Consider the following 15,678-nt stretch of genomic DNA (forward strand, 5'->3'; position numbering starts at 1 on the left):
GGCAGTTCTGACCTTTTCAATCTGATTTATTTAGAGTAGGTTTCGCATTCCAACATTTCATTACAGAAATATTTTACCAGTTCCCAAGAACATAATTTAGTCTTAAGAGTTTGTGATGAAAACCGATTACCCATCATTTTCAGCCATATCTTAGCAAAGATACACCTGCATTCAGAATCACTTTCCATAGACATACTGGAAATTATTAAGGTCACTTCAACAGGTTGATGGACCAGGTCATAAAAATATGACCTGCATACAAAAGCATTCAATGCTATTCCTGAAACTTATTGGTTCAGAACACGCCTTGATGTCTTCCAGGTATCTTAGATTTTTAGAATCACGAGCAATGGCTAATCAGGAGATTCCATGAGTTGGGAACAAGACATTAGGAGGAACCAGATTTTATATTTTGAATCAGAAATGGAAAGGCTCACTTGCAATTGAGGTCTTTCCATAAGTTCCTATTTATTTTAACAACATGTGGAATATAGTAAGGTCATAATGATCACTGCAAGATTTCCACAATACAGAGCATTTTTATCTCCTTTCTGCCCCTATAGCTAACTAAACCTTTGCAATAAGATTGGAGATTCTCATGATTTGAAGGCTTGAGCAGCATTAGCTTTAGGCCACTTTCAAAACCTGAAAACTCAAAAGCTAGTCCAAATAACAGAGAGAATAAGAAAAGCAGAGTTGGAAAGAACCTTGGAGTTCTTCTAGTCCAGTGATCGCCAACCAGTGGGCTGGGGACCACTGGTGGTCCGTAAGAAAATTTTGGTGGTCCTTAGAGAAATGCCCCCCTAAAGCAATTAATCCAGGCTGTGTGGGAACACAAGGCTGTGCCGCCCCCCCCCGCTGCTCCCCCCACCCTAACAGGAGGCCAAGCTATCTGCAAACTGTCGAGTGCTCCTTGAGAGAGACAATTTTGCAGATGGCTTGGCTGAACTCCTGTTCCTGGGAGTCAAAGGGCTGAAGCATGAGCGGTGCAGGCGACTTCGGCCGGGTTCCTCGAGCGAAGGCGGAATGCTGATGTCGCGCAAATATAAGTAGCGTGGCGCTTCCGCACCATCCAGCCATCTCCATTGCCACTTCGGCCCACCTGTGCCGCCGCCCCGCTCTTGCCACAGCAGCACCATTACTTTGTCCTGGCTGGCAAGGGCTGCACTGCTTTTTGCACGTTGCACCACCTACAAATTTGCACATTACACATGCCATCCCCTACAGTGGAGATTTCCAACCCCATCATGGGCCAGTCCCATATTCCAGAGATGCAGTAGTCACAAGACTGGCCCTTTGGTCATCCTGGAGCAGCTCCTCCAGTCCATGGCAGGCCAGTGCACCCGGGTGGAGGAGCAGCTGCTCCGGGATGACCAAAGGGCCAGTCATGTGACTACTGCAGCTCTGGAATAGGGGACTAACTTTCCCACTAATGTCAGCAAGCCACCGTCAGTCAAAATTCATATTAGTGATCTGCGGGATTTAAAATTATGAGTTTGGTGGTCCCTGAGGTCCAAAAGGTTGGTGACCCCTTGTTAGGAATTGATAGTCACCTAACAATTGAGTTGGAAATATATAAACCAGGATAGACATTTAATACTGTCTCTCTAAGGGAATGCTAAAATTGTAATTGGGTGTGGTTCCTCAAACGGCCATAAGATGGAGCCAGAAACCTAGGCTGTTCTGTTTTTGCTAGATGTTCTGATGTTTGATGTTGGTTGGTCTGCATTTTCCCCTATTGACTGTTGCTGATCATCGTTCTTCTTGGATTGCTGTAAGTCTGTTACTGAACTGTGTATGATACTGGACTTTGTTATTTGGATTATCCCTGGACTGAATACTGACTGCTTTAACCGTGTATGACTTGGACTGCTTGTTGGACTTTGCTTAACCATTTACTGGAAGTAAAAACCTACATTTTACTATTCAGTGTATCTGTATGCTGGTCGTGTGTTATTCAGCATCACTCTCACTACGTCTCCCTGTGTGCACTCATTCTCCTAACGGGGAATTACCTCAACACCCCTCTTCTAATCCAACCCTTGCTCAGGCAGGAAATCCTATACCATTTTGACAAATGGTTGTCCAAAACTTCCAGTGTTGGAACATTCATAACTTCTGGAGGTAAGTCGTTATATACAAAGGCAAGGGATAGGGTGAATCAACCTATCAGCCAGACATTACAGTTATCACAAACCAAGATGCCATAATAACTATATATACCTTAGCCAGCATTGCAAGATGTTGATTCTGAACAATGGCAGTACGGTATGTTGCTAATCCTCCTTCCTCCAAGCTTGGGAACAAATAGTACAGGTGGACACTAGAAATAAAGATTAAAAATCACATAATGATCCATATACTCTCTACTTCTTATATAAGTTCTTGTCAATAAAATAACCATTCCAATTTTACTTCTATCTGATTTCTGCAGGAGGTAGTATGCATTCCTAAACTCTTGAAACCATTTCAGTATAGTAGAATAAAGCTTTAACTGACAATAGCTTAAAAAAAAAGGGCAGACATCATATGAAAGAGACCTCTGTGATGCAATTCTTTCCTAATTTATTTATTTAGTAAATTTACAATCACCCATCTCATATACATATCTCTTGATGGATCACAACTAAAAGAGAACAAGAAACAAAGTCATCCAGAGTTTTTTTTTTTTTTAAAGCAATGAAATACCATAAAAATAGCAACTGAGAAGACTCTCAGCCATTCAAACAAACCATGATAGGGGCCCACCCTTACTATCAGGACCCCAACTCAGTGGTAAAGACAGCTTTTTAAAAGCTTTTTTTTTTTTTGTAAAGGATCAGAATGTGGGCGAGATTCCAGAGGTGGGCACTACAGCAGGAAAAAAGTGTCCTCCAGATAGAGGACATTTTCTTACCACTGGGAACCGAAGCAGGCCTTTCCTACCAGATCTAACAGGATGGGTAGACCTGAAGAGAGAGATCTCCATAAGTAACTCAGCCCCAACCTAAAATAACTAACAACACCTTGAATTCGCACAGAGCAGAGGTGACATAACCCAAATATCTAGCACCGGGTGAAACTTCCAAATACTCTTCAAGGGCAGCCCCATGTAGACCACTTTGCAGTAATTCATTTGGGACTAGCGCATGGGTGATTGTGAACGCCTCCCCTCCCCCAGTCCAGGAATGGCTGCAACAGGCATACGATACCAAACTGGACAAAAAGGCCCCACTTGCCATGGCTGCTACCTGCTCATCAAGCAGGAGCTGTGAGAACAGAAGGGCCCTCAGAAAGCCCAGATGATCTGCCCAGGGCACAGCAACCCAATCTATAACAAGACATGGAAGTTCCAAAGGCTGCTAAAACACAAAGCTATTTGATCTTACTAAGATGGAGCCGAGGCCTATTGTTCCTTATCCAAGCCCTAGCTTCCAGACACCAGGACAGGACCTTTACTGCCAGAGCAGAGATATATAGTTGGGTATTATCTGGATATTTATGACACTCCTCCCTTAACCAATGAATAGCTTAACCCAGCAACTTCCTGTAACCAATTAAAAAAAGATACGAGAGAGCCTCGAGCCTATAGCACTCCACAGCAGAGGCCACTGGATGACCATTCTTCCTCTATAGACATTGACTGGAAGCAGCCTTGGAAAACCAACACAGCACCCCGCTGCCCACTCCTAATCCTTGCAACCAATCCAGAAGGATGCCATGATCAATGGTATTTAATTCCTGCTCCCTCTCTTTCTGATGAAGCAAGTACAAAAACAGGTCGCGCATTTGGTGTTTTCATCCAACACTGAAGGATTAGAAGCCACAGGGAAGTAGTTTTCATACCATTTATTCCAGTAAAGTAAGAAAAAGGGTTTCTCTGCTTACTTTTTCATACTTTGTACTGTCAATAAAACATGAATCTAGGTAGGTAGGTAGGTAGACAGGTAGGAAGAAAAAGGAAGGAAGGAAGGAAGGAAGGAAGGAAGGAAGGAAGGAAGGAAGGAAGGAAGGAAGGAAGGCCAAAGAACAAGTTCCACGATATATTGTGGCTTTCAATTCCTCCATTAAATTCAAGAGTTTTAGTTTTAGAACAATTCTGCAAGGTACTAAAAGCTTTTTTTAAAAGGATAGAGAGGAATAAATGTTAAAAGAAATAGATAAAATTGATTCTATAAGCTGATCACTAACCTCACTCATACATTAATTCCTGGAAAAAAACTGACTTTAAAACATTTATTCATCCTCTTTGTATGTTTTTATAGAAATGATCGGATGAAAATGTAGAATTTCAGAGGCATGGCCTAGCCACGCTTCCTTCAAAGTAAATGGCCCTGAATTCAATCTCATTATATGGAGATTTATCTGGGAGTATATTTAACCTAATAAATCTATAGTATGAACCTAAGCAAGGTTGCTCAAAAGAATGACTATATCTGAGAAGGATAAGGCCTGTTTCTCAAATAATTTTACAGATTCAAGCTTCATGCTCTCAGAGTGGGTTTGGAGGATTTTTGTCAGCTGTGGAAAGTTCAAAGTAAGCAGTCTTAGCTTTTAACAACAACAACAAAAAAGTCCTGAGGAACTTGTAGTCACTTCATAGTTTTTTGCCTCTCTATGCTGTTATGCCATGATTGATTGATATTTGCAGCCTAGGACTGGTAGCATCAGGATAACATTGTCGTGAAACAGTGGGACTTTGGTGAGAGGACAAATTCCCTTGCTGAGTGGAAAGAAGATGCTTAAGGAAAGATTTTAACAGTGAGTTTGCAGGGTGATGGGAAGATCTTTTGCAGATTAAATTTCCTCGGGCCAGAGATGTTCTCTGTGTTTGCCTGTCTGATCTTCCTCTTCAGTAAAAAGGCATCAGAGCTAGACTTTTGATTTCAGAAATGTTGCAGAGGAGTCTAGGTGATTTGCAGAAATGACATCAGAAGAAGTTACACATTCACCGTGCCAATATTCGAATCTCAAGAAAATGCATGAAAAAAACCCTTTATAATCCAAAATAGTACAACATGGCAATATGTGATGGCATTAAATAAACCAGCTGTCATTCAAAATATATTATTTTTAGGATTTTTTTAAAAAAATCTTTTTACTAGAAACAAGACAAAAGCTCCAAACTACTCTTTCAAAGTAGCTGTTAGAAGGCATTGATAGTGGCAGTTTTCCCCCCTCCTTCATCTTGTAATGCTGCAATATTTTTAGAGCCTCTCTTTAAATAAAACAACTACTTTTCCGAACACAGCTGAGATCTGAAATTGGTTTTGAAAGCTGTTACTTCAGGTTTTGATTTTTTTTTATACTGCCTTCTCTCAAAAATAACACTTATCAAGAAAATGGCTGCTGTTTTCACTAAGCTGAAATATCTGAGCTGAAGTCAATTTTAGTGGGATTTTTTTTTTTTTCTGGTCATTTTTCAGTACTTTTGAAAAACGTACAAAGCCAAAATGACTGAGTGATCATCCATTAACTGGAAGGAACTTAGTGATCTTAGTGATTTATTTTTTTAAAAAAACTGTGAATATATGTATGTGACTGCCTGTTCCTAAAAAAGGCAGAATGCCAAGCTTGCCTTTATGAGGGCAGGATTAACGAATACCAGACTTTGAAAGGGAAGAAATGTTTCGAGATTTACTTGGAAACTCACATCATGCTTGAAATTATAGGCAGAAAGATAAAGGAGTTCCATGACTAGAAGACGACACCATCTCAAAATATGTATAACTTTTATTTGCTGGCTATAAACTTAGAAGCATTTTGGTCCTAAACTAACCACTGATCAGAACAGTTATTACCATGCCCCTGGTGGAGATTGACCCTGAGGGAGAGGAGGAACAGCTGACAGGGAGTGGAAGTGTGACTCCAGAGGTTGTGGAGGAGGCTGGGGAAGGTCAGAGGCCGGCTGAGCAGTCAGAGGAGGACCCAGGCCCATCCCCTATCCATCCTAGGGCACACAGGGAGGAGGATACGGGAGAGACGTGGTTCACTCAGGAGGAGAGGGCCTTGATCCTCTTCATGGGCTGCAGGTGTGAGAATTGCATAAGAATTTGGACCTGCGTTCTGGCAAACACTGGAGACAAAGTATGTTTTATTTTGGTTTGAGGTTATCTTGGCTGGCATCCTTCCAACAGACTGTGCCTTGTTATCTCCTTGAATTTGGTAAATACCTCTCCTGTTCCACTGTGGAAATTTCATCATTGTAGCTTGTTTGGCTTTTATTTTCACCTCTATCTGCTCATTAAATTTGGACTGTATTGCTTTCTTTTAAAGACTATTTTTGAGTACGTTTTACCTCCAACTGAGAATTATTGAACAGTGAGACCAAGTTGGAGGCATTAAAGGACATTTATTTATGTTGAGATTTTGTTATGTTTGTGTTACACTCTGGGTCATCACAGTTATAAGGATTTCTAAATTACATTTAATAGGACAAAAACACGAGCCTTTCACTTCACTCTAGTATGCTTTTGGGCCTGAACATGGTATTAAACTTCAGAAATATCTATGGACTTCTCTTATTCTCTTCTACAATAACATCCAAAAAATGTCACACAGCAATTATTCTGAAACCAATGGATGGAAGAAATGAGTTAATAAATAAAGAAGGCAAAAGCCCAATACTTGGGAAGCATCCCATTGGGATAATAAGTAGACTTCTTCAGTCTTCTAATGCTCTTCAGCTTTAGGCATTTCAAAAACAGACACTCATCTCCAATTGTAGGTTACTAGTTTAAGGAGACTGGAAGGGAAAGGAGATATATTTTTTAAAAGAAACAAAAGAAATGCATGAAGGCCAGAAGATAATAAAGGATCTCCATTTTACCTGTGTTATTCCAGCCACTAAGGACATAACAGCAATAAGAGAAGAAGGCTTGGCTCAGTTATAATTTGGGCTTAGGACAGGGGTGGGCTTCAAAAATTTTAGCAAACGGGCATAGCTATGGTGGGCGTGGCCTAGTCAACCTCCTGCCCCATGGCAGGGGAGAGGGAATTTTTGCCCCCCCCGGGCTCTGGAGGCTTTTTTCAAGCCTCCAGGAGGACAAAAACAGCCTCTCCAGGTGCTGGAGTCTTTCTGGAAGTCAGAAACAGGCCCATTTCCAGCCTTCCCGAATTTCTGGGAGGCACATTTTTGCCCGCCCCGAGCCTCCATGCACACCCTGCACTTACCTGCATCCAAAATAGGCAATGTGGGGACTCCTAGGAGGGCGGAATGGGGTGGGCAGGGCCAGCCAGGAGTGGGATTTGAGGGTTCTCCAAATTGCACAGAATCTTAGCTAGGGGCTCTCATGAACCCCTGCAAACCCCCAGCAGTCCAGCCCTGGCTTAGTATCACGTCTAAATGACAAAATAACAGAGCTGGAAGGGCTCTTGAAGGTCTTCTAGTCTAATCCCTTGCTCTGGTAGGAAACCTTCTACCATTTCAGACAAATGGTTTCCAATCTCTTCTTAAAATACCCACTGTTGGAGCACCCTTAACATCTATATAAGCAAGTCATTCCACTGATTCATTGTTCTAACAGGAAGTTTCTGCTTAGTTCCAGCCTGGTTTTCTCCTTGATTACTTTCCATCCATTGCTTCTTGTCCTCCCTTCAGGTGTTTTGTAGAATAGGATGACCCCCTCTTCTTTGTGGCAGTCCCTTAGATATTGGAACACTGCTGCAATATTTCCCCTAGTCCTTCTTTTCATTAAACTAGACATAACCAATTCCTGCAACCATTTTTTAATATATTTTAGCTTCCAGTCTCTAATCATTTTTGTTGCTGTCTTCTGCACTCTTTCTAGAATCTCAGCATCTTTTTTATATCATGGTGACTAAACCCTCTTATACTACCACCTCTTACAATACTAGACAATACTCTATCAACAGTAGAGACCTTCAAATTTCTAGGTTCTACTATATCACATGACCTAAAATGGACACCTAACATCAAAAACATCATCAAAAAAGCACAACAAAGAATGTTCTTTCTGCGCCAACTCAGGAAGCTCAAACTGCCCAAGGAGATGCTGATACAGTTCTACAGAGGAATTATTGAGTCTGTCATCTGCACCTCTATAACTGTCTGGTTTGGTTCTGCAATCCAATAGGACAGACACAGACTTCAGAGGATAATTAGGACTGCAGAAAAAAAAATTACTACCCACCTGTCTTCAATTGAGGACCTGTATACTGCAGAAGTCAAAAAGTGGGCTGTGAAAATATTTACAGGCCCCTTACTTCCCGGACATAAACTATTTCAACTCCTTCCCTCAAAACGATGCTATAGAGCACTGCACACCCGAACAACTAGACACAAGAACAGTTTTTTCCTGAAAGCCATCACTTTGCTAAAGAAATAATTCCCTCAACACTGTTCAACTATTTACAAAGAGTACACTACTACTACTGTTAATCTTCTCACCACTTCTTATCACTCATCCCCTCCCAGTTAGTATGATTTGATTATTGATTGTACCCTATGACTATCATTAAGTGTTGTACATTATGATTCTTGATTCTTAACGAATGTACCTTTTCTTTATGTATACTCAGAGTATTTACACTACAAATTCCTTGTGTGTCCAATCACACTTGGCCTATTCTATTCTATTCTATTCTATTCTATTCTATTCTATTCTATTCTATTCTATTCTATTCTAGTTAGTCTTACTAAGGCATTATAAAGTGGTACTAACACGCTTGTATTTTAGGATCAGATCTTCCCTCTGTTTATAAAATAAAATCAATTTTGGGGTACATTTTTAAATTAATCCTTTCTATGATCATTTCTTGAAATAGTCAGGATATGTAAGGGAAGCGTACTTTTTAATTCAACTATTTGCTAACAAAATTCCAACAGTTGTATAGTATTTGTGACAGTACTTAGACAGAGACCTGGGTCAATTCAGAATGTAGGCCCAACTAGACTTGAAGGCACATGGGTCATTAGACAAGTTGAGGGAAAATGCACTTGGTGCTTTAATCAATGAAGGGGGCAGGAGGCAGAAGCAATGCTAGGCAAATCCCTGTCTAATCGTTTCCATTTCCTATCTCTAAGGGAAAATGAGCACTGCTCAAAATATGGTAATCCAACTCAAAATATGTCAAAAAGGCATATGTACAATTAAATGCTTGGCACGTCAGAAATGCCGCACAATTTTGAAAAAGATACAAATTTGGAGGTGGTTAAGTTTTCTTGTTAGCAATGATGAAATCATACAAAAAAACCCACTGGTCAGAGATGTATTTTATAGGTTTAAAAACAGGGTGGGACCACCTTTTCCCCTCTAATTTAGTTCCAAGTTTCCCACAATCAACAACAAAAAAAGTATGGTAGAATTTGCTACTGTACAGCATTTTTTGAGGGCTGCCTATCTGTTCTCAGTGACTAAATGGGGTTCAGAGGTGAATAAGGGATGATTTATTGCACGGCAGAATCAGGTGCCGGACCTAAACGCAAACACTTACCTGGTTAAAAACTCAACCACAGCATCTCCCAAAAATTCCAAGCGTTCGTTGTGGTTAATCCTGCAAAAGAATGCAAAGGTGATTAAGAGTGATTCTTGCACCCACCAGGGACACTGCTGATGGCAAGCAGCTAGCCATCACTTCTTTGGGCAATAAGCAGAGAAAGTTAGCCTCCTGCAGTTTTTCTTTCGGAATGCTGAATTCCCGATGCACAACAGTGAATATCTGGGCTTCCCTGCCACCATACAAAAGCCACAGGCGGCCTGAAAGATAATAAGGCAGATTATAATTTTGTGTTGACTGATTAGTAAGAGAGGATAATGACGTGCAGAAGCCTGCTGCGAGGGACTTTTCCGTGTGCTGTTATGCCTGTCAATGATTTAAAAGAAATGCCTGCCGCTAAGCCATCGATAGACTCTTGCTGCCATACACAAACAAAAAAGAAAAGCACCTCGCAGGGAGCACGCTGTTTCTTGAAGCAGCTATAATAGTGAGCCTGACCCGTCTTCTTCTTCAGCATTTTTTATTCTCTAGGTACAAGCAGGATTATAGCTTATGAGAGAACTACATGTTTTGCATGCAAAACATTACATATTCAGTCCTTGGCATTTCTCTCTAGAAAAGAACTAGTGCCTGAAATTTTGGAAATAGTTGCTGGGCCCTGTAGAAAATGCAGTATTGACCCAACCACCTGAAATGAAAAAAGCTTTCCCTACAGTTCTATGCAGGCGCTGGCACAATTCTTAGCTTGTGTCCTTGCCTTTTGAACAAGAAGGAAATTGCCAGACCTGCAGCTAAAGGGATTAATAGGCCTCTAAAGATGATTGTGCAGGAAAGCAAAATACTGAGAGCAGGACTGGGTGACATTCCTCCCTCCAAAAAGATAGCCATTGGTGATCAAAAATTCAGTTATGGTAATCAGGGGAAAAAATCTTATGGTCAATTCAAGGTAATTCGAGGAGCCTTGGTGGCGCAGTGGTTAGAGTGCAGTAATTGCAGGCTGCTTCTGCTTACAGCCAGCTGCCTGCAATTTGGCAGGTGGAATCTCACCAGGCTCAAGGTTGACTTAGCCTTCCATCCTTCTGAGGTTGGTAAAATGAGGACCCAGATTGTGAGGGCAATATGCTAACTCTGTAAAACTGCTTAGAGAGGGCTGTAAAGCACTATAAAACAGTATGTAAGTTTAAGTGCTATTGCTATTGCTAATACATTTTTAAACTTCTGATGCAACTAGATGGCTAACTAGACTATCACTTGCAAATTAGGATTATTTCTTCCATCATATTCCAAAAGTGGTATCATGTCTTGAGGGTAGAGAGTGCAATAAATACATATGCTGTAGATTCAACTTTCTGCTACTTCACTGTAAGATTCCTTGGGGGTGGGGGGTAGCAGGTGTGAGTAGCTTTTGGCACCTACAATTAACTAGCAAAACCAGCTGAAATGTGTAGACCCAAGGTGGACATATGAAAAACACATGGAGCTCAGGAAAGGCATGTGAAAAAAAACACAAAAATTCAATCTAGATCTTCTGGCATCATTGTGATACGAGAACGATGATGTGTCAGCCATGGAAGCCATATTTTACTTAGAAGCTTCGAGGCTGCCACAGTTAGTGCCTGGGAATTTGGTAGGGGGGGATTTCTTAGTGAGTAGAAGACTCAACAACATTCTTTCTTAAAAGTCAAGGGCAAGTCACCCTGCATCTGGAGAGGAGTGTCTGGAGGAATGGTTCCAGTTGGGATGACATTTGATTGGGCCATGTAATGGCCATGTGATGGGTGCAGGGGATAGATCTTTGATTTCTCTTGCGGAAGGGAAAACCCGGAACTCTCAGATTTGGGTTCTCCCAGATGTGCCAATATGACTTCTTTAATAAATTTTTACTTGGATGAACTTTGTTTTTGAGTGTTGAATGGAAATGGGGAGTTTCATTGGAACGCTGACATGATGATCGTTCCTGCTGCCATTCAAGACAGAGAAGTTTAAATGAAGGGCCACAGAACAGAGTTTTCCATGTTAAGCACTGCCCCAAATCCACAGCCAGATACTGTCAATGAAGCAAATCTAAATAGATCACTATTTGGATTCAATATATGGTAGTTTCCAGTGCAACTAAGAAATAGATTTAAAAAAAACCTGAGGCGGGATTTCAAAAGATTGCACAGGTCCTTCTCCTGCCCCATGATTAGCAACAACAGTATCAATAATTTGCAAATTATGTGTAAGGATTCAGTCTTAAATATCACAGTTTAAACACAACCAGGGCCCTACATTAAGATTTGGATGGCACACCTATTTATGGTATACATCTCACTTATATATTACACATACTAGATCTCCTTCTTTCACTCCTCCCCTCACAGAAAGATTAAAAGTAATTAAGTTTAGATTTAATTTACTTCAGAATAATGGGAGGGAGTAAAGATTTAATTTAAATATACTGTAATTTTCTGTGGAGAAAAAGGAGAACAAACAGCATCAAAATCATTCCACTGTAGTATATATGACACTGCTGTAATTACACAGGTTTGTCAGATATAGCCTAAGAATGATACACAATCTATAAAATTCAGCTCTCCACACAAATTGAAAGGCAGGATTCCCATTAAATTCTGAATTGCAAACATTCCTGAAAAATGTTCCTATGCCAGAACCGATATGATTGGCCTGCGCAAATATTTGGGCTATATTATTTTGAGAAATCTATTCTACTTTATGAAGTTGAATATGAAGAAAACTAATGACATTTAAAGAAAGTAATAACTGATCTGGAGAAAAATATCTTTATCGGAATATTGGAAACAATAGGCAGTAAGAAAATAATAAGAAATTGCAATGTACTTTGCTATCTCAATCATTTAGAATAAACAGCAAGCTCCATATAACTTTGAAATTGTTAAGCCTGCCTGAAATAGCAATTTCCTATGGAATATATCAGCACTGGAATATCCTCTAGCCCCATTTATCCCCGTAAATCATAAGAAGAGAAGCTCCAGGAGCATCATTCTACAGCAGGACCATAGGTGGTGTTCAGCAGATTCTGTCCAGTTCTGGAAAACCGGTAATGTAAAGTTTGAGTAGTTCAGAGAACAGCAAATACAACATCTGACTGGAGATTTTACAATATCCTTTCCCTGCCACGCCCACCAAGCCACACCCACAGAACCGGTAGTAAAAAATTTTTGAATCCCACCACTGAGCAGGACTACCCAGCTATGCTGACTGGTGACCTTATCACCACACAGTTTGACAATGAACATGGAACTCCTTTGAAGTCCACCTCAAAAACACAATTGGCTAAAAGCAGTGTTCCATGTATTGACTGGTGCTAGTCACTAATGTTTGTTTGTTTATGTGTTTGTGTGTTTATATATTTATTTTATCTATCTATTCCACCCACCTCCCCTATAAGCTTACAAATACCACAAGTAAAAATAATTTAAATATTTAAACATTAAAACTGCACGGATTATGATTTTAAAATTGTACTGAAATCAGAACCAAGAGACTGATAGGATAGGGACGTGGTCTTCTTACTCTGTCAGCCACCTCCAGCGGCGAACGCTCCCTTCGGGGCCCCAGGCCAGCAGCAAAGCCAGGGTTTGCCAGAAGGCTAAAATGGTGGGAGTATTATGTTTACATTACACCTATGCGGTCTGCCCCATATTGGTTACCAACAGATTTTTAGTTGCAATTCAAAGGGCTAATTTTGACTTATAAAGCTATAGGTGGCTTGGCACTTTCAGGACTGCATAATTCAACTAAGAGTTGATCCATCCAAAATTATTCTTTCCCTTTACTCTCACTGGCTGTAAATGTCGCATCGCCTGTAACTCTGCCTAATTAGACCACATCAGACCAGAATTTCTCGACAGTTGAGAACATGATATTGCTTATTAAATGATAGCTGGGCTTCAGGACTAGGCAGAAATTTTGATGTAGTTTGAATATTCAAAACAGTACAGAGTATTAGAATTGACAATGAAAATATTGAAGTGGTGGATAGTTTCTGCCTTTTAGGATCAACTAACAATAATAACACCAACAAGCAGTCATGAAATAAACCACAGACTAGCTCTTGGTAGATTTTACTTGAAGCTGACTCTTGAGTTGCAAATCCTAGTTTGTACAGAAGCAGCTTTCCTTCTGCATTTGTGAACTTGTATCTTCTCCAGCATTTTACACCATGTACTCTCTCATTGTAAATGCATCATGTTCCCATTAATTAAACTGAAATTCTGAAGACTTGTTCTATCAATGCAGGCAGGCATTACATAATGTGAATATTGTTGCCACACACTTGAAATGTTGTTGTCCGATGGCAGCCTGCGGAGACGGTAGCAGAGTCAGACAATGGGGAAGAATAAGGGCCAATCTGGGAGTTTGGGAAGGACTTGGATGAGGGTTCTGCATCTGATACAGAGATGGGGCCAGGGTCATCTGTGAGTTATGTGCTGACTCTGGAGCCTCTAGAATCTGACAGCAGCGAGGCAGAGGAACAGGGGGAGCCTGTTCCCAGTGTGCGCATGCACAAAGCTGCCACAAGGCAAGAACAATTAAGACAAAAGGGGCGACTTGGGAGTAAGGCTTGGAGGTGATTGGCCCTCCCATAAGACATAAAGGAGGAGCAAAGGGACATGAGCCTTTGCAGGAAGCAACTTTGTTCAAACTGGTCGGTTTGAAACCTGAAGCTCTGTGTTGAATTTGTGCTATGTTTGGCCTGTACAACTAATTGGAAATTTAGTCGTTGGCAGCATTTCAAAGATAGAGGTGTGTACTTATCAGACGTATCCTGAAGGAGTTTGGCAGACTTCCATGGGACAGTTTGAGACTCATTATGGGCTATGAATGACTAAAATTCATAGCCGTTGAAATAAAGAAAAAAAGGGTTTGGGGACTAACGTGTGTTTGCTAAGTGTCTCAATAAGCCTTGGTCAGAACATGTAATGCATACTTCTTATGCCCAGAGAGAAAATAATATTTATATACATACCTGGAAGGAGTTGGATCATCTTGACCAAGACGTGACATAATATTGATCAAAGTGTTTATACCTGTAAAATACAAAATCACATTTAAAGATATAGTCATATATTCAATATTGTAGCTTCCTTTCAGTCTGGTAAGATAATTTCCTCTGGTCTAATGTACAGTGGTACCTCGATATTCATTGTTAATTGGTTCTAGGAGATACAATCAGTACCAAAAATGATGAGTATCAAACAAATCTTTCCTATAAGGAATAATGTAGTGAGTCACAAAGCCACCAACATCGACAAGTTCTAGTTAGCTTGTGCGTTGAGTACCAAACAAATGATGAGTACCCGGGCAAAAATTTTGCACAAAATGCGTTGAGTACCAAATTTGATGAGTTTCAAAGCAGCTGAGTACCAAGGTACCACTGTAGTCTGATAATTACAGGGACAATATTTATGAAGAAACAATAAATGTTCTGCTTCTCAAAACTTGCTTTTAAAAAAGGTTCAAATGAAGAACTCTTGGAAGTGACTTCAATGCTCACATCAGAGGAGGAAATGGCAACAGGAAAGACAATCAAACTGACCTTTCTTCCTCATATGCATATGGTGAACTTTCCTATCCCCATATTTGGGTTGCCGAATCCCACAATTTGATAAGGAATTTCTGGCATGGTCTGGATTCATTCCAAAGTTCAAGTGATGGCTTGGGTGAGTCATGGCAAGCTAAAAAACAGAATCCCAAAATCAAACTGAAACACAACGAACAATGTTCATTCAAGTTCAAATGTTCACTGAAACCCCAGAGAAATTTAACTAGGTTCAGTGTCAGGAGTAAGTCATTTATGGTTTTCCAAATGTTGTTGGAAGTGTTTAATCTAGTTAGGTGAAATAAACTCCAAACTCTCATTATTTGATACGATATTACAGGCAAATACTACTGTAATATTAAATGCATAGTTATAATAAAATATAATTCTTCTGTGAGAATCTGTTGAATCTAATTCTGGTTTGTTTTTGTTCTTTTGCAAAGAGTTCAAGCATGATAGTATCTGTGAAATGCTATGCATGACAATTCAGAAGAAAGCCCTCACTGTGCCTAGTAAACTTACTTTCAGATACTTGGTCTTAAGTTTTGTCTGTTACATTTTGGCTGTTACATTGTGTTTTATCATCACCAGGATATTTATGTACTTCTTTGTTCATTTTGCAATATTTATAAATCACTGTGATCAATTATGTCGGTAGAGGACGAGCCACGAAG

The 15,678-nt window shown here is 40.2% G+C and overlaps 1 protein-coding gene across 3 annotated transcripts in view; it reads right to left on the reverse strand.

The window, feature by feature from the left end:
* The window catches only part of DROSHA (drosha ribonuclease III), a 122,552-nt gene that overhangs the window by 48,330 nt on the left and 58,544 nt on the right, over nucleotides 1–15,678 (reverse strand). For all 3 annotated transcript variants that reach the window (XM_087930749.1, XM_087930748.1, XM_087930750.1), the window contains exons 18-21: nucleotides 15,002–15,140; nucleotides 14,432–14,492; nucleotides 9,436–9,495; nucleotides 2,224–2,323 (exon numbers count right to left, since the gene is read on the reverse strand). In XM_087930749.1, coding sequence (XP_087786875.1) covers nucleotides 2,224–2,323; nucleotides 9,436–9,495; nucleotides 14,432–14,492; nucleotides 15,002–15,140 — 360 coding nt within the window. The remainder of the gene's footprint in view (nucleotides 1–2,223; nucleotides 2,324–9,435; nucleotides 9,496–14,431; nucleotides 14,493–15,001; nucleotides 15,141–15,678) is intronic.

This window comes from Pseudonaja textilis, chromosome 3 (assembly GCF_049901715.1).
Source record: "Pseudonaja textilis isolate UNSWEBS1 chromosome 3, rPseTex1.2, whole genome shotgun sequence".
In the NCBI taxonomy this organism is placed as follows: Eukaryota; Metazoa; Chordata; class Lepidosauria; order Squamata; family Elapidae; genus Pseudonaja; species Pseudonaja textilis.